At 40.3% G+C, this 19,739-nt stretch overlaps 1 protein-coding gene across 2 annotated transcripts in view; it reads right to left on the bottom strand.

Annotated features, from left to right (window-relative positions):
• Nucleotides 1-19,739, bottom strand: part of GPR158 (G protein-coupled receptor 158) — a 206,676-nt gene that overhangs the window by 19,969 nt on the left and 166,968 nt on the right. For both annotated transcript variants that reach the window (XM_064444819.1, XM_064444821.1), the window contains exon 7: nt 5,211-5,449. In XM_064444819.1, the coding sequence (XP_064300889.1) occupies nt 5,211-5,449 (239 nt within the window). The remainder of the gene's footprint in view (nt 1-5,210; nt 5,450-19,739) is intronic.

Below are 19,739 nucleotides of genomic sequence, written 5' to 3'. Positions count from 1 at the left end.
TACCAGAGGTTTATCTGCCTCTCTCACCAAATCTCAGCATCATTTTAATTAGTTCGGCACAGCAATACAATGACCTATGTGTGGAGTAAGAGCCAATGGCACCAAATCCTGACTTCTTTTTCTACCAGAACTTCCGTGGCCTGTGGCAGTGCAAGGCTGAAAGAAGAGCAGGAGTCCATGGGCTGGTGGGAGGGGACAGCACGCTCCGTCTCCTACACAGTCACAAGTCTGCCTTGCAGGTGACTCGAAGTAACGCAAGGGACATGCTGACGCACCGCCTGTGGGACCCATGGCTTGAGGGTGACCTAGAGATGTCTTTTGCTGACAACAGAGACTTGAGGGTGAGCAACATTCCTAGGAGTCTCACTGCACAAAACATGCCAGCACTCAGGTCCATAATCTCCAGGAACTCCCCTCATTTCAGCACTTCTCTTAGCCCTTTTACTTTTTATTCCTTCTTCTACACACATATGCTGTCCCACCTCACTCCTTCCATAGCCCGCTGTTGTTCTTAAAGCCAGCTGGCCACTCTTCTGTCTCCATGTGCCCCATCATCCTTTTCACTTGTGCGGGGATGAAAGAGGGAGAACAGGATCAGAAAGATCTACCACCAGCAGCTGAAAGCAAGATGAGTGTGGGACCTCTTCTCAATTCCTAAAGAGGATGCAAGCAAACCCCAGTGGTATCCAAAGTACTTGATGGGCTAGAAAGACTTGGAACAGTACAAGAAGTGGATTCCAAAAAGGGTGGTGCAAAGACAAGAGGAAGTCAGAGCATATTCCGGCCTCTCCCAAAGCCATATCCTACGCGGGTGTCCTGCAGAAGCATTTGAATATGGCATTTACCAATACACAAACATGCAGCTAAGGCAACCCAAATATGGTTTCCTTAGCAGAAATGCTTTATAGAAATGGTGCTTAAATAAAGGTTATAGGATTTCACCTGTGAGGTTAACAGATAACAAGGAAAAGCAACGTTACTGCAGGGGGTAGTGTAACCCAAACTGCTCAACCCGGAGGTTCCGGCATCACTCATCATCTTTTTTGCTCTTCCCCATAACTTTTCCAGATTTACGGTATCCTACAGATGAGGCACATAAACTGCGCACAGTGTTGGTGATGCAGACTGTGAAAGACATGTACATGGTAGTGGGAGGAGTGGGTGACAAGCAGAAAAGGGACAAGGCTGGATTCTTTTCCTATTTCTGCTGCAAAAAATTTTATACACCCCTGGTCTTATCACTTAGAGTAAGCTTTTCACAAGTGGTCACTAATTTTACAGGACACATTTTCTGAGTATCTAATGTGAGAACTGAAGCCAGATCTTCATCAGTGCTGAATTCTAACAAGTGCCTCCTGGTTGTGCTTTCCACACAGAGGAGGCTATAAACAGTACTCTGAACAACCAGTCCCTACATGTCTCAAGACAGACACCCAAAATGGATAGCTACTGTTGACAATTTTGACTTTAATCTTTGTACATTGAGGCTATGGAGAACAGGGCTTAAAAACACCCATTTAGAAACAAACAGCTCTTTAGTCATTGCATGCTCTGAACAACACACCACGAATATGGCATAGGGCCACATCAAATGGGGATAACAAAAAGAAATAATAATCACTCATTTGCTGAACGCAGCAGAGGGCCTGTAGAAAATTTAATAAAGGGCCTTGTAAGGCTGTATTGCAACGCTCTAGCTCAAAACTGTGCAGGCAGTCTTAATGCCCAATTGCCAGAGCCTGTCCTGGCAACTCATACCCTCTCTAGATGCATAGATTATATATGTTAAATATCAACAAATGAACAGTGGGAGGGATTTCTTTTGGGAACAGCCTGAAATATTTACTTTGTTTCTTTTCCTGGCTGAGGGCATGCAGTAATGCTGATGCAGCCTCATGTTTGAAATCCTCTCGATGCCCAGGACCCAGAGCATGACCCACCGATGAGTGGGCTATGGCAGCAGCTCAGGCCAGCTGCGCGGGAACAGCCCAGCTCCTGCCAGCCGGGAGTCAAACAGGTGCTGGGGAAAAACACCTCCCTGCCCTAGTTAATATCTGCCATTCACTTCTGGTTTAAATAAAACATTGAAAACCACATACAGAATATATGGGGGAATTTTTAAAAACTACAGTTCAAATCCTACCCATGCTGGATGAAATCCTTGTCCTGCTGAAGGCAGGAACATCCACCTGCCAAGAATTCACCTGCTTTTTATTTGTGTTTGTGCATGCATGGTTATTTGTTGGCCTGCCTTTCTCTCCTGCCTGGGGCTTTGTTTATCAAACTTAATATTCCCCCCCTCCCCTAGTTTGTGGGAAGTTCTTTTAAATCCTGTGCTGATATCTGCTTCATTTATATGATTTTTCCCTCAGGATAAAGAATAATAGTTTGATTTGTGACACTGTGAGCCCTTAGGTACCAAAAGTTTATCTCTTGGTTTTTTTGTTTGGGTTTTTTTTTTTCTAACTTGGAATCTGGCTGTGACAGGTAGAGGTATAGAATATATTCAGGCCATAAGAAAAAGGCTTTGTGGGAGAGTGTTTTCAAGCCCTCAGGTCTTTCTCTAAAATCTCACATTGTCAAACCCATGACATGGCTTGTCAATGAGACAGATGCCCCAACCTTGAAAGTCATGCAGAAATGAACACAAAGAAAATAAAATAATCTAGGCAAGGGACAAACAAGCTACCCACAAGTATCCAACCTCAAGAAAAATGCATACTAACTTACATTATGTTATATAGATAAAACAAGATTTACTGAATGCTAATTTTTATCATCAGCATATCACTACAGAGACAAAGCTAGAAATGGTGACAACCTTTGTGTCTAAGTCCCTACTCCTCTCACGGAGAGCATCCTCTTAAACTTAATGGAAATGTAAATATAAAACATTCACTGCAATAAAAGTCTCTGGAGATAGAGCCTAAGTAGCATGATTAGTATAGAAAACGCTTCATAAATCCTAACTCCAATAATCTCTGGTAGCATAAAGGATTCATCTCATTATGACTTTCTAACAGAGCCTTGTTAATTCTCACTTCACTAATCTGCGACCTTGAAAATTCCCTCTCCATATTTCAGTAAAGTGTTGACAGCTGAACGAAACAGGGAGGTATTCCAGCAAGGGCTACAGGTGACAGAGTATATTCCAAATCACTTACTAGTTTTACATAAAATACTGTGCCTGTCTAAATTAAATGAAGTAACATGCCTTCATAAATTACCATCCAGCATTTTTATTTTAGCATTTTAAACCAAATATCACAATCTATCAATGAATTTATCACATAGTATCTTTTGCAAGGCTGCTCCCAGTCAATTATAGAAATAAAAGGGGTTCTGCATTATGGGTATTTCTCCTGACATATCTCTGAGACTAAGTATCTAATTTTGGAACTAGTTCCTACTGGCTGTAAGCTTTTCAGACTGCTAATAACAATAAAAATCGTGAATTGCATACACACACACACACAAGTGTGTATGTGTATATATATAGACACACATGTGTTAGTAGAAACGTGTAGGCGTACATCTCCTGGCTGCATAGTTTACTGAGGACTTGCACAAACACAACTCTGGTTATAAGGTTGTTTGGGTAAGAAGGCAAAATGACAGAACATAAGAAATTCTGCCCAATTTTGTTCAGGCTCGAGAACTGGCTTTGCCTCTACTGCCTTTGAGCGTATTTTCAAAAACATGAAAATCTCCTCTAAATGTAAATATACCTTTAAAAATGATCCTTGTTCTTTCCAACACTAGGCAGACAGCAATTTATGTAATTTCTTACCAAAAAGGGACTACTGATCTTAATTAGGTATTAAGATCTGAGTTGTTAATCACTTCACTACCATAGCTATAAAATCCAGAGAATAAAACCATTTGTTTGCCATTATGCAACAACCACTGTATTACTGGCTGTGAAATGCAGTAAACTTTTGATGCAAAATGGATTAGTGCAGATGACATCATCAAGTGTTCCACATTTAATTCTCTTTTGTCATTAAATTCAGCAGATCTCTGGTGATAGTACTATTTCATGACTGCAAAGTATAGTTATATTTTATCAGTACACCCCTCCAAAAGGGCTCAAATTAAGATGCATTTCAAAACACACTCCTTCATACTCCTCTCCATGTGGTTCAACAGCGAGCACGTTAGACACATGGGGTACTCAGAGATCTTAAATAAAGGAGAGAGGAGCAGAGCACATGGGCAGTCCTTGGTGAAGCTGGCAGCAGTGGTTTGCCCTTTAAACTGCTGTGCATTACCACGTGCTGGCTTTCTGTACACCACTCAGAGAAAAAACTCCTCATACCCCTGGGCTGCTTCTATCCATCTTGTCTGCATTCTCATGTGGAGGAGCCAACATTACCTCTCTCTAAACCTCAGCAGCGGAGCTCTGTCACTGGGATGTCCATGGGGGAAGCAGGGAAAAGGCAGAAGGGTAAGAATTTATTTCAGATTTCAAAACACTGGTGTATTTGAGATAGTGGGTGGCAAACCTGGGTTGTACTAGAAACAACAGCTCTAGGTGCAGAAGCACCAAAACTGTCTGGCCATTGGGAGGAAGCACATTATACTGTATAACAGAACCCTGCCATGGGGAATCCACTGTTATAAAATTAAGGAAACACAAGTGTGTCATTTTTCTCCTCGATATGCATTCTGCAGGACTCACAGTTTTTAGCTCATGCCTGTCCCATGCATGGAAAGCACATCTAACAAATACGCCAAGCTGGAATGTTTGATGTGCGTTTCCTATTCCCATTACTCTGATACTAATTTCTGTAAGGTTATGAAAGAGTGGTCTTGCAAGTTCCTTCCCTCCTCATACACAAGAGCTCTGCCCAGTTCTGTGGTGCAGAAGCAAAAAGCTTCTGTTATTCTAGCCACAACTTCTCAATTAATAGTGTAGAAGAGCACAGTATCTTCTGCCTTTAAAGACAAAATTTCTTGAGTACCCATCACTTTGTTACTACAATCCAAGTTACAAACCTTTGAAAATCATAAAAGTCTCAGTATATTTAAATATGTTTTACTTCTCAGCCCATTTAAAAAACATATATGCCAATATTTCATTCCCCTAGAAGCTTTTCACATGATGTTATGCAGTCTGACAAAACTTTAAGGTATTCTAAAAGAAGAAGAATGAAAAGGCAGCCAGGCTTTATTTAGGAAATAAAAGATAAACTAGAAAATGAACATACCAACAGCCATCATGTAATCCCAGCGGTCTATGAGGCACATATTGAAGATCAGGTGGTCAGATGTTTGCCCTTGGCCAATGAGTGGAATGTTTCTCTCCAAATTTTGGGTTATTGCAGAAGTCCAGCCAACAAGAAACCAGAAGACTATCAGGAGAATAACAGCCAGCATCCTCATTACTCGCCCGCCTGTCATGTATGGAATGCGCTGGGCAGTTCGGGACAGGAACACTTTCAAAACCCTGAAAAATTGAGACAGAGCAGAATTAAAAAGAGCAGTAGCTGTGCTGCAGGAATGAAACTTTCATTTTATTTCACGATCAGATTAGTGAAAAAAATTATCAACGTTCTTTCCCCTGACAGTATGTACAAGAGTGAAATTTGAAACATTATTACTTTCATATTCATCGTATTTAAATGGAACTGATTGCTGCCCAGAGAGTGCTACACAGCAATAACAGAAAATATTAGCTATGCTTATGTTAGAGACATGAATTCACATGCTGTGTTGTCAAGCTGTTTTGTACCTTCCAGTTCCCTGTGGAAGGCTTCTGTCTTTAGAAAAGGGAAGGTCATTTCCATAAAATAGCAACCACGTGTGAGATTTAATTTTGTTTTGATGCTGTCTGTCTGCTCATCCCCAATCATACTATTTCTGAAGAAAAAATTAGCACTTCTTGGATATTTTTCCCATTTAGTTTGATGCTTCTGAGACAGTATCTTACTCCTCATAGAAATAACTGTGGAAGGAACTTTGCTAATTAAGTGTTTTCTGACTTGTTTAGAGGCAACAACATGTTTTTCAAGCTGGCACAGAACCATGATAGAAAAGCCACATTATGTCAGGCACATATATCATGTAACAGCCATTGAACACATAACACTTGTTTTAAAAATATTTGCACTTACTGTTAGGATAGGCTTACTCCCACCAAGAACCGTTCAAGGAAATATCACCTGCATTTTCTGCCCATCACCACCTGCTAAAGCAGAAAAAGGTCCTGCTGGGAGCATGGTGGCAAGCAAAATTTGAGGAAATTGGCTCAGGAAGAGGGAGTAGTTTGACTTTTTATGTAGCACAGAATATCTGTGTTGCCTGCAGCACAGGATCTGACAGAAGCATCTAACCCTCTCCTGGTGTTTTCCTACAAGAAAAGGAGGCTGCAGGGGCTGTTGCTGCCATTGGAGTGCTCCTGCCCTGACCCTGCCAAGTTACTAAGGCTCGGCAGTGAGGAAAGGCTATCACTGAAGTATTCATGTACCCAAACCTTTAGACAGAGGTGGGCTGAAGTTTAAAGGCTTTTTTAGAGATTGGGGTGAGGAGCCTTTCGAAGTTAAAAGGTGAGCTGAAACAGGTGATTTTGTCCTCAAAACGATGGTGGTTCCTGATTCCTGAGCATCAGTGTGTCCAGTGAATACTCTTGATATCCATGAAGGGACAAATTATCACTGAGGTTTAAGGAACTTGAATTTTTTCAGAAAGTGGAGTTTTTAAATGCTCTTGACAGCTCTCAAGTCTTTTCAGTGTACCAAGCACCAAGTCACCTCCCAAGCCATTCCATGGCTTTTCAGAAAGAAAAAAAAAAAGAAAAAAAATTACACTCCAGATTAATATTTATGCTTATATTTGTCTAAGAGAAGGCAGAAGCAACTGGCACTACCTTTCAAACAAATAATTGATCCATGTCTTTTAAAGCAGAAGCACAAAAGCTTTTCCACATCCATAAAAATGAATCATCATTTGACTACAAACACAGCCTTCACAGTGTGCATTAGGTGAAGTCAGAGATCTGAATATGTTCAACATTATTCAGCTGTTTCCCTCCCAACAGTTACTCCGCAGGGAGTCACGGGTTTTGATCCTTCCCTGTTTGATAGATGTTCTGCTCTCCCTTTACAGATGCTAAGTGTTTTATGTTGGAAGCAGCTTCCCAAAGACTTCAGGCAAGACAGACAGACAACTCCACAGCAGCAAGGCAGGAGACTCCCTCCACATTGCTCAGCCACACCACTACTGTTCCAGGGCAGCACCAGTAAATCCTTGTTTTTAGGACACTAAAATCAGTAAGTGAAATCTTTCCCTCTCCCTATTGTGAATGCCGATCAATACGTAGCTTCTTTGAAGGGAAGGGGAAGGGATTCTTTTTGTAATGCACTGGAAAACACCATCTTTTCACAGATATAGTCTGCCATTTGAGAAAAATATCACACCTGTTTATGAAGCTTTAAGAATTGCAGAAATGATACAAAACAGCTGAGAACTACTAGAAACTTTTCTTTGTATTTTGGGTCTCCAAAGTTAATTCTCAGTGATTCTACTGAAAACCAACGTGTGAGCCTTTTCTGGACGTAACAAGGACCCATTACATTTTTTTCCACTACTAGCTCATTAACTGCTGACCATGAGAGAGCTTTCTAAGGGAGATGGGTGGGCTGCTATTACGTTACTGATTTAAGCACAGTGAAACAAATAACAACTTGCAGTACAGCAATCAAAAACCCTCCAATATGGATCTAACCACATTAATTTTTTTCTCAAAAAAGAGAATTTTTCACAAAAGTAAGTGTCCGCCACCACCACCATTTCTACCTTGAACATGTAAGCCTACATGTAACCCAACCCTTATACTTTTTTTTTTTTTCAAAAATCCTTTTTCTGAGAAACTGTAGGGAAAGTCGGGTAAGATGTGTAATGTTGAAAATCTCCTTTCCAAAGGCTGTGGCATAAAAGTACCCAGCCAGAACAGGAGCTCCAGAGTTGTAATTCCCTCATCTTCCTGCTGCAATGTGAATCCAAACCCACATGGCTCACCACCTCAACACTAGCACACATGCTCCGTCTCCTCTAATGTCCTATGTATTAGTGAATATGTATCAAAACCCAGGAGATTCCCCTCCCAAGAGCATGCCTACTTACCAGGCTGGAGGGTCATTCTCCTTCCTGTACCTCTGACTCACATCCTTTCAAAGTTCACCATAAAAAAAAAGTTGAATCACTGCAATATGAGATCAAATTGCCCCAGCAAACATGTATTGTCTGATGACTGGTACCCTCCATCAGAAAATCGGTGAGTTCTTGATTCAAATCCTTGCCCTCATTTCTGGGCAGACAATACTCAGTCCCCCCTTTTCACACTGTTCTATATCTATATATTGGGTTGAAATACCTGTTGAACTAATGAGACATTTCTCACAGGGAGGTAAGAAATACCTTACTGGTACCATACTAGGAAATTAAATATACCCAGGGTTGTTCCTGGCACTGATGCCAACTGGCACAGAACAGATGGCATCCGTACTACTACCCTCCAACACAGAGCAGCTGCATGCAAACTGCCCACTGCAACGGCCTGTGCCAGCTCCTGAACCACGCTGGGAAATGGCTTGGAAGCATTCAGGTTAGCATGGGCCAAGGGCAGGCCAGGGACCACTAGAACAATTCAGCAGGACAGATGATGGACTTCCAGTGCCCAGGGATATTCTCTGATGCTACTTAATTTATGAATATAGACATACCTCTGGATTCAAACCCTTGAGCAAACTGATGTTTAATTATGAAAACCAAGTAAGCCATTGCCAACTGGAAAGACTCCTCCACCTGTCCTGTGTAACCCCAAAATGCCTGTTAGTGCCAGGCAGTGGCCTGGTAGAAGCTTAGGGCACTGTTTGAGAGGTATCTCAGGCAGAAGAGGAAACTAAACTATCTTCCTCAGCATAGAATCATAGAATCGTTAAGGTTGGAAAAGACCCTTAAGATGATCGAGTCCAGCCACTAACTTATCACTGCCAAGTCCACCACTAAACCATATCCTCAAGCACCACATCTACCCTTCTTTTAAATACCTCCTTCTAGCTCTTCTCCCAGCTAAAACCATTCAAGCATATGCAACCCACTTTTACATGCTGTTGTTGCATAATCAAACCATCATTTTCAGCGACGTGTCATCAGCTCTGTTTACAGGCAGATCAGACAGAACACTGCAATGTGCTTTACCTGCCTTGCTGTGAGACACAGCTGCCTTGAAGCGAAGCTTTGACCTACAGACCGCTACCGGCAGCATTAAAGCTGATATGCAATAGCCATCCTTTTTAGAGTAAACAGAAGGCACAGTTCAGGCTGAATGAACTGCCTGGAGACCACTGCAGGTAACTCCCAACTCTGCTGGCTGCGCTGCCAAGTCTGGGGAGAATTAAGCTGAATGGTCTGAGGGACTTTTTGGGGGTGGTCTGGCTCCATATAAATGGACAAGGGGAGTGCTTGGTTACAAACACTGTGAGTTGAGAGCCAAGGGAAGCCCAGCATCTGGAAAGAGAAACAATGCCATGAGTAGATCTGAAGCAGAGGGACAGAGCATGCTGGTTTCACAAGCAAAACATGTGGCTGCTGCTGTAGAAGTTACATCCTGAGATGTAATGTGTAATATTAGAAAATAAGTAAAACCATCCTGAATTTTCATGTCATAACAATAATCTGTCCTGTCAACAGAAAACATGGCCCCCAAACTACCATCTGACTGCCTAAGTGGCAGGAACAACAGGTGAAGGATCCTGCTTTGACAGCAACGACCTGGCATGATTTGTTTATTTTTTATTTCTAGCATCTGTCATTTTGTGGCTTTACTGAGTCATCCTGTCAAACTGTTCTGTTCCAGACTGATGATTTTTATTGTGATGTGAAAGCTACATCAGAAAGATAACAGGTCACGCTCTTACGAAGTATATTGCCCATCTATGGTGCAGGGATTACGTCTTATCTGCTTTTTCTGGAGTAACAGCAAACATGCCATTAGTTACTTTGAGTCTGTAAACCAATGTGATTCTACTAAAACCAGTGAAAATGTACCAATGGCACATGTATGGCACCATGCCAATACAAAAGAGAGCCTACATGTCACACTTGATACACAGGCACACACACAAACACAAACACTGAGTACAGGTTTTATTTCCACATCAGGAAAGATGACTGAAGAAAGAACATCAACACTTAAGGCCCAAGACTTCACAATTTGTATTTAGATTCACTCATATCACTAGTTATTAGCTCTTGGCTTGAAAGAATAAAACCCAACTCAGAGAGAAATGAGCAGATTTCTAAACCACATTCCAGCTGAAAGTCTCCAAATTAGTCATTCTCTGCTTCCCAAGTAATTTCTCAAGGCCTCAGCATAGATCAGAATTGAAGTCCAGAAGATATTCACTGAAATCAGGATGATCTTTTGCTTTATTGAGTCTGATCATCTTGGACCTGAGCAACCCTGGACTGAGAGCCATGCCATGTCAAAAGTATGACAATGGGATGGCGAGAGCTGCATCACCCACATCACATCTTGCCCAGTGAAAAGGTACAACAATTAGAAAAGGAAGTTCTGGCAATTATTTGGGTGTACGAGTACTTCTGAGAGTCCCCATCCTATGTGTAGCCAACAAACTTAGCCACATGTCACTGACAACCATCAAAATATCTCAACTCCTTCACACCATGTTTGCAATAAATCAAAGTGTAGATAATAGGATATCTCCCACATTTTCCATTTCAAGAAAAATTTTTTTAATAGCAAACACATTGTCAAGAAGACTATTGCCATAAAAGGCAACAAATTCTCAGAATTGACTAACCCTTCCGAAAGGACTGGATTTTGTCATCGGTAACAGGTAGAAGGCTAGTCCACACAGTGAGACAACTAGGGTATCATAAGCATGCCAGACAGTTACAAGGCAAACTCTAGGTACCCACAGTACTGGAAACATGGTGAGAGAGACTGTGCTGCAGGATTGTTTCCTGTGTACTGGAAGCATGCCTCACTTCAAATCCTCACCTAGGGATCTGTGGTTAATAAATGGCAATACTCATATCTGAGGATATCCTGACAGTACATTAACAAATTACTGATCAGATAGTCTTGTGTACTGAGTGAGCAGGGAAACAGTTGTGTCTTTTTTCCTTAAGAAATTATATTTCATTTCAAAAATGTGATCTTGAAAGTACAGTTTCATTGATAACTTCCCCAGAGTTTTGAAGTGATTTCCTATTGTGGGAAACTAATGTAATACAAATTTATCAGATGTATGGTTAGAAAAGCAAGCTGTGACGGGGAGTTAAAAATGTATTTTACCTCAGTGCCTGGTAGAAAATACTTTTAGTAAGCAAAGACACATGGGCCATGACAATGCAAACCTACTCAGTACTGTAGTTTCCTAGATTAGCTTAAATACTTCATGTATAAATGTAATTCTACAGTGCTTCAATGGAAGTCCCCCTTCTGGATCAATATATAGGAGATAAACTGTGCTGCCATAATTTCCAAGAGTTTGACCAGACTGAAGAAGGAGAGAGGGAAATCACATTAGGAGTCCAATAGGTCTCCTGCCGCAGTCAGAACCACTCACTCATTCCCATGTGAGCAGCACTGGACTCTCAGTCTCATGCATATTTAATAACATGTAAAGGGTCTAAAAATATGACTTGCTTTGATGAAAATGCATTGATTTGTAGTAGTTTTTGTCTGTCAATCTGTAGGTAAGCCTGAAATGAGCAAACAAAATGATGTGTTATTTCTTTAAATGTAGCCTAGATTCTGACATTAAAAATGCTATACATATGCTTTATTTTCTCCTTTCACCTGCAAGCCTAAATTCCCACCTGAGGAAAGCTCAGTTTCCTGGTGGACTATAGATCAAAAGCTTTCTCTGTCTGCAGCCAATTCCAAGGACTGTAGCTGGAGTCTTTTGACAGACGCGCTGAGGTTTGCTTTTCCCCAGTGCCTCCTTATTCCCCAGCTCACCGCCCTGTGCCCATGTCTATTCCAGCTGCCTGCTAGCTCCCATTGCAGGAGACACTGAAACTGCACACATGTTGCTTTTTGAAGTGCTTTTGTTCGTATTACTATATCATTCAGGTAGGTCTCATCAGAAATGGCAGCTCCTCAACTGGATTTGCCCATCCTGGGCGTGTGTTGATTGATATACCAAGCACCGGGGAGCTGAGAGGTAAGAAGGCTCAGGAAGGGGGCTTGTCATGTCACGTAACTAGGTTTCAGTGATGCAGACCAAGTCTCCTTATTTATGAAATCCTCATCTGCTTTGTGCTAATTCTCTCTTCTAATAAACCACTTACTGCACTAATACCCCCACGAATCCTGCTGCGATTAGAACTACACAGTGTCAGTGAAACATCTGACCCTCTGCTGTCAAACTCTGACCACGCAGAGCTCTTACAGTGCACACCGTGACTATGTAAACTGTTAAATAAAAAGCCCATTTATCTGTCCCCAGACAACTAGCAGTAATATGTCTCCTGTTCGTCAACTAATCATGTTTAAGTGTACGTCACTTGGTTGCTTTGGTGGCACCAAAATCACCACCCAATTCTGAAAATCCCTGGGCACTGGGATAGGCACAATGCCATCTCTTTCTGAGTCTGCTACCAAATGGTTAACATAGCCATTTCAATGATTTCCTCCTGACAGATATGTTTAAATAACTACATTCCTCACTCGGTAAAAATGAGGTCAGGTCCTCAGACATTCTTCTCCATAAGCAAACCAGCCTTGTTTGAGCTCTTTTCTTCATTCAAGTTTGAGGTGGTTTTGTGGCAGAAACCTTAATTCATAGATCCTTATGACTCCTGCCACTAGTAGTTTAGACAGAAGATTATAAATCCTTCAGCCTGTACAAGCTTTCACTAAGCTAATTATTTGCTTCTTAAAAATCATCAGGTGATTATTATCTTTCTGTAAATCTAAAGCCATACCGTTCTTTACCCTTATCAAAGACTTTCAGAACAGGCAGTACAAAAGATCTCAAGGTCACTATTTATTAGGAAGCTTACACTGTGAAAACAGATGCAAGAACTGCCTCCTGGTAATCCTCCCCTACAACAGGTCAAGAACATTTTCAAGGCTTTCATTACAAAATTTGCTTCACGGAGCACCATGGATTTGAACGTACAAAATCCAACTCCCCTCCCAATCCTGGCTCACAACATTTCATTTAACAAAGGCTGATGAGTAAAGCCAGTGGGTATGACACAAATTCCCCTCTTCATTAGTGCTGCTCCACACAGGCATCTTCTCCCACTAAAAACATTCACAGACGATTTTGACAACCTTTTTGAATGTCAGAGGCATTTTGTACTGATCAACAATAAGGTAGCTGGTCAAAACCTTATGCCAAAGCTTGTTTTTTTGTTCTTAAAATAGTCACACTACAGATAGCAAAAATCTTGCCATGGATAAGCCCAAATCCAGGCTGAAGTAAATTTGGGGGTGGCTATGTATCTTGATACACAAAGGTTTTCTTTTCTTTATGCTCCTTAGTTCACTGGTGAACATTGTACTTCTGATCAGAGAATGATAAGCCCCGCTTAAAAAGGACAGTACCTCTTCAGCATTTTGAATGTGTCCAGAAAGCCAAAATACCTTTCTTTTAAGCTAAAGACAGTAGATATTCTGATCCATTTGCATGATGTGAAAAGTTGCAGCTTTAATAAAAACAACGCATATGAAATTTTCAGCAGGACTGTAAGATCTAGCAGTCAATAGCAGCCGCACTACATGTTTCACCTCTGTTATAAATTTAAGTTACTAGATTAATTTATTAAGGTACTATATAAGAAGAATGCAAGGCTTTTCTCTGGATCAAAAGGCAGTGAAGAAAAATTTAGTGAACTTGAGTGAATTACAATTCACTCTGCTAGCAGTTATTTATTGTGAGGACTGAACTATATATCCATAGCTTATTTACAGATCACTATACTTTGCTTTTTGAGAACCGCACTAAACAGTAGTCAGCAACTGAAGAAAAACATAACCATAATTTCACAGATAAATGTCTTAATGTTCATAGATGAATGTTTCATTGTTTTCCCCTTTATATCCAGTTACACATGTGATTAATATGATATTGTAACTGTTAGTTCTTGTGTGCTGTATTGTGGATTGAACAACATAAAAAGCCTTCAATAAAAAGATCTCATTAATTTACTTATTTATCTCTTCTTACATCACAAGTTTCTATACTAAAGCACCATAAAATGAAAAGTGCTGTTATGTAATCTCTTTCTTCTTATTAGCTGGTTAAACAACATTAAAAACTATTAATGGTACTCTTACAATGATATCATACAATTCTGTTACTGAATTTTGTAGAGCAGAATCCCAGATCCTGCAGCTTCAAGGCTAGATGTAGCTCTTTGTCTCACTCGGGCTGGGCAGTTACTAGCTGACATCCCTGGGACCCTGCTAATGCGCAGACCAGTACAGGTGTACTGTAGCTGATGCCCCATCCCTGCTGTAAAGGAACAAACCAGTTGATTTACAAGATCTAATCACAGAATTGGAGTTTGGATTTGTCATCACAGGAGCTTCAGTGACCAAATGATTTCTCTGAACTCTCCACTGGTAAGGGGAGATTAAAAACTGAGCAAAACTTGTTTCTCCTTAGTCGAATTGTGCGCTCCTTAGCCTCTTATGCTTATGAGATTTGCCTGAGGATCTTCAAGCTCCACATGACATCTGGTATTAGCTTTATTTCTAAGATAATAAAGATACAATTCTTTAAGAAACAACGGGGTCAGTAGACTTCTCTGAGAAGTGATGTTTCCCTGTCTGTCAATGGACTGCTGAGCAAGCTCAGGAAGAGATCTGGGAGATACCAGTGACAGTAGGAGAGCTGGATCAGATCCAGGAGCCTGGAAACAAAATTCCCAAGAATCAGAAAAGACTGTGGAGATCTTGATGCTACTTCAAAATTCACTAGAGTTGCATCAAATCAAGACCTGCCCTGCAAGGGCATGGTACACACGTGAACTATTAGGCATAAACACTGCTATTTATTTCTAGACTGATATATGTAGTTGCCCCAAGATTTTTCCATTAAAAAACCCAGTCACCTTGGATGGTCAAACAGATCCCTAATTTTCTGAGTTTGAGTTTTCTTTTGGGTTTGCCTTTTGGAGCAGGTTCCTGCAGGAGAAGGTGCATACAGCTCAAAGTGATTGCTGACTGTGGGTCTAGCGAAGATTGTAAGAGAACATTCGAGAGAAGTATTTTTCAAAATAAACTGGCTTAAGTGTATTGCCTTGAAAAAATTCCAGTGAAAAGAAAGAGACCAGGAGAAGTACTGTGTCTGTGGAGCACTTGCTAAAGCACTATACAGAAAATCTTCTGGCACAAAAGTATCTCCTCACCAATTTACTTGCAAGCACTTGTTTCCTTTTCTGCTGTGAAATGATGTTCCTACGCACTACTTTAAAATGGCAATCCATTATTAAAGACACAGGAAACAAACATCAGCAATTAAAAGGACAGGAACTTCTCCCATCTATATAAACTGTAACACATCACCATTATTGTGCATTTCTGTTTCTTCCATATCTTTTGGAGCGTGTTTTTTTCCTTTCACTTTCCTTCTGTCAGAATGTTTCAGTGCTGGAAGTTACTGTGAACAGGTTGAGAGGTTCATACAGCTGCTTCCATATTGGATGACCAGAAGGATGTGCACCTTTACATATCCAAATAAAGCCATATAAATGTTCATATTTTTTAAATCACATCATTCTCCCAATCTCACCACTTCATTGCTTATCATATGCAGATATGGAGATGGAGCCTTTTCTCAAAAAAAAAAAAAGATCCTGAATTTCAGTTAACATTGATGAAATTTACAGAATGGAATTTCCAACACTCGCCTTTTTCCCTGAAATGAATACAATTAATATGTGGAAGAATCTCTTCTTCTACTAGCCCATATAAGCTAACCATATAGAGTTTTTCCCTCTCAGCCCTCAAAGCTATCTACCTTTTCCTAACAAAATAAGAGTTAAGTAATCATTAACAAGAGCAATCCAAATTGGCATTTCTTTTCAACCACAAGGACACTGAACAGAAGGATACACTGAAGGGTCCAGTCTTTGATGTGTCTGCTCTCATTTACGTGCATTCATAACCACGGCAGATAATCAAATAGCACAGAGGTAACAGAAAGAACTTGTCCGATTATTTTACTTTCTTTAGGTGTAAGATAAAGTAATCACACCCACTGGACACAATCCTCCTCTAAGATCCACAACGCAGATTTCTGTACTTCAGCAGAGCTCAAGAAGAGGTGCTGGGTTGCCAGCACCCTTATTGTATCATGCAAAGCTGACAGGGGTTAATGAAACATGAAACAGAAAACTGCAGAAAGACACATAACTGTAATATTTAGTTATAATACTTGTTGAGGGTTTTGTGCCCACTTTAATAGAACAAATGTTAACCACTTTATAACACGATCAACAGGCAGCATCATCTCATATCAACTCTACTGAAAACAAAGCTTTTTATCAGCATTGTGTTCTCCTTCCATCTGTGGAATAAATATTAACTTTATCTCGTGGTGGTGCATGCAGGTATCATGGCTAAGGCCTTCATGTGGATTTGAAAGGAAAGTTTATTTTTCAGCTTGTCTGCAAAAGATAAGATTCAAACCACTCTTACAACAGATAAAATCAGGAACATCTCCACCTGTCAGGAGATATAGCAGTGTTACTACCAATAGAAGTTGAGACCACAAACAATGCTAAATTCTTTGGATAAAATTCCATGTGATAAAATATTATTATTAACAATACTCCTCTACAAATGAGCGCCTGGAGTAGATTACACTGAAGGGAATGAAAATCCTGGCAAGGGTATTAAAGCTCATCAGGGATCTGGGGTGTTTTGTGGCTCTGGTCAATTAATTCACAGAATGCCAGAATAGCCAGGGTTGGAAGAGAAAGATTAAGAAATCACTTAATCCAACTTTCCTGATCGAAGCTGGATCAAGAACAGCAGGTTACTCAAGACCTTGTACAGTCAAGTTTTGAGTTATTGGTCTATGTTAAGCTTCTCCTGCCATGAGGAAAGGAAGAGGCCAGTTGCTGGCACAGAGGAGCAGTGACCCTCTTGTAGAACAAAAAGCCCAACATGAAAGTTAAATACCAAAGGCTTCCACAGCAGCTTCACACCTTTCAGTGCAACTTCCAGGCTCACAGGAGGTACTTAAGATACAGGAACAATATCACATAGAAACACACCTCTACTCTATCAATATAGAGGTGCAGATATGGCTATTAAAGGTTGCAGTACTACCTGCAGACCTCCCCTTGCTTTGATAGTCTTCTTATTTTACATTTTTAAGTTATCCAGTTTCAAAAACAACAATGGCAAAAGGTTCCAAGCTTGCATTATTCCAAAACCCCTGTCTTTTTTCTGAATGCAGATGATGCGGAGGACAAACAGACATTAGTTGGTAACCAAGCTGGTATCCACATAAATTCCCCGACATATTGCCCAACTTATTTATGTTTCCCTCTTAGCATTCACTAAGAACTTCAGAAAAAAGGCAATTCTACAGTAAACAGACCAAAATATAATTTTTTAGGTCCAATCTTACTCACACTCCAGTATGTCAAACACCCCTCCTGATGGAATAACAAGTAGAACAATGACCATATAAGAAAACTAACATCAGTATGTGCACAGCAGTTTCTCACTAAAGTAGAAAACAAATTCTGGCCAGAGCAAAGTCAAATACAGAAGAATAATACATCTCTTCTATGATACTGTTATAAAGAAACAAATAACTAAAAAACCCAGCAACCAAAAAGCCCCAGCTGTTTAAAACTGACATCTGATAAACTGTTGAAGAGGGATGGATTCTTCTGCTCTGATTAGCCTCAGCTTGGCTCGTGCAAGCAGCATGGTACACAGCAGTGCAGACAGGCCCTGTGTTTTTCCGTCTGCAATTTCTGCATGAATCTGGCATGCTACTGACTATTGTTATTGAAACAGATCAGTTACATTCGTGCTCCGGAGGAGATAAATTGCATTCTGTGTGTTCTTTTTCCAATGTTTCATATAAAATACAACATACAATTAAAGGAAATTTAAAGAGTCATAGCCCAGAATAATTGTATAGTGTCGGCAATATCTGAATAAAATTAATCCTTTCATAAGCTTCCATATTCTATTGCCAGGTAAATGCTCACTCAGCTATGTTTACTCTCAATACGTGTACCCAGAAATGGAAAAATGAAGGAAGACACAGACATACTGGATCTGAGCCCAGTGAAGGGCCACAAGGATGACTATAGATAATTAAAGGACTTGAGCATCTCTCCTCGCAGAAGAGGCTGAGAAGGCTGGGACTGTTCAGCCTGGAGAAGTCTCAGGGAGCATCTTATCAATGTATATAAATGTCTGATGGGAAGGAGTAAAGAAGATGGGGCCAGACTCTTCTCAGTGTTGCCCTGTGACAAGATGAGAGGCAAAGGGCATAAACTGAAATACAGGAAACTCCATTTAAACAGAAGACAAACCTTTTTTTTCTGTGAATGTGGTCAGACTCTAGAGAGGTTGCCAAGAGAGGTTGTGGATCTCCATCCTTGGACAAATTCAGAACCTGACTGTCCATGGCTCTGAGCATTCTCTGGCTCAGCCTGCTCTGAGCAGGTGGGTTGGACTGTAAGATCTCCAGAGGTCCTTGCCAACCTCAACTCTTCTGTGATTCTGTAATGTTTGTGTAGTCAGTATACAGATCTACAGACAGATGGAAGAAACTGAGAAGACACTAATACTTTCTTAGTATGCTTTCTGCAACAAGCTTTTTATTCAGACCTTAAATCTTAAGATTTAATATGCATTAGAAGCTTATTATCATTAAAAGTATAGTTAGCATTAAAAGCTCTTTTGTATAACTTGTTCTATGAACTTCTTCAGAGCTTTGGCTGAATATTCCACAGAGTATCACAAATTCTGCTCTCAGGGGCCCACTAAAGTACACCTTTTCACTTTTATTTTCCCAATTTATTACTAGACAATACTGTCATCCATTCTAATGGAGAGGGTAATGCAATACTCATACTCCCCTCCAAGGTTATATATATCAATGCAACATACAACTTCAATAAATAAATTCGGTTCGTTTGTCATCCTGCAATAAAATATTCAAGTTAAAAAAGTCAGCTGCAAGAAACACTAACTCTTGTCTTCTCTGTTTACTCTCAGAAGCATGGGAAGAAATACCACCTTGTGACAAGCTGAATTCTGAAAATATTGCTTTGTGTGTTCACCATTAAATAAAGAAAAAAGACAATTTAAATTACGGTCAAAGGTTTAGTTGTCAAGGGTTCTAAGACAATCTAGAAAAAAAAGAATGTGTCTATTTAAAGATAAACTGAATTAAATTTATTCTCCTGTTCTGGGGGCACATTAAGCAAGGACACAGGAGAGCTAATCTAAACTCCACAATCTTCAGTAAGAAAGAGGAAAGTTTTCTTGCTATGAGATGGATAAAACACTCAGAGGTTTTCACTGAAATAAAATGTAAAAGATGGAAACCCAGACAATCTACCCACATACAGCAATGAGACCATACTGGCAACAAAATGGACTGAACAGAATGAGAAGAAAATGCAATAAGCTTGAAGCTCTGTAAAATCTACAAAGATCAAGTAAGGAGGAAGAGTCCCAGCTCCACTCTGAGGTCACTTACCATTAGAAAAGT

The sequence above is a fragment of the Phalacrocorax carbo genome, chromosome 2, assembly GCF_963921805.1.
Source record: "Phalacrocorax carbo chromosome 2, bPhaCar2.1, whole genome shotgun sequence".
Taxonomy (NCBI): domain Eukaryota; kingdom Metazoa; phylum Chordata; class Aves; order Suliformes; family Phalacrocoracidae; genus Phalacrocorax; species Phalacrocorax carbo.
Note: the sequence above shows the minus strand (reverse complement) of the source record. Positions and strands in the feature narration are given on the sequence as shown.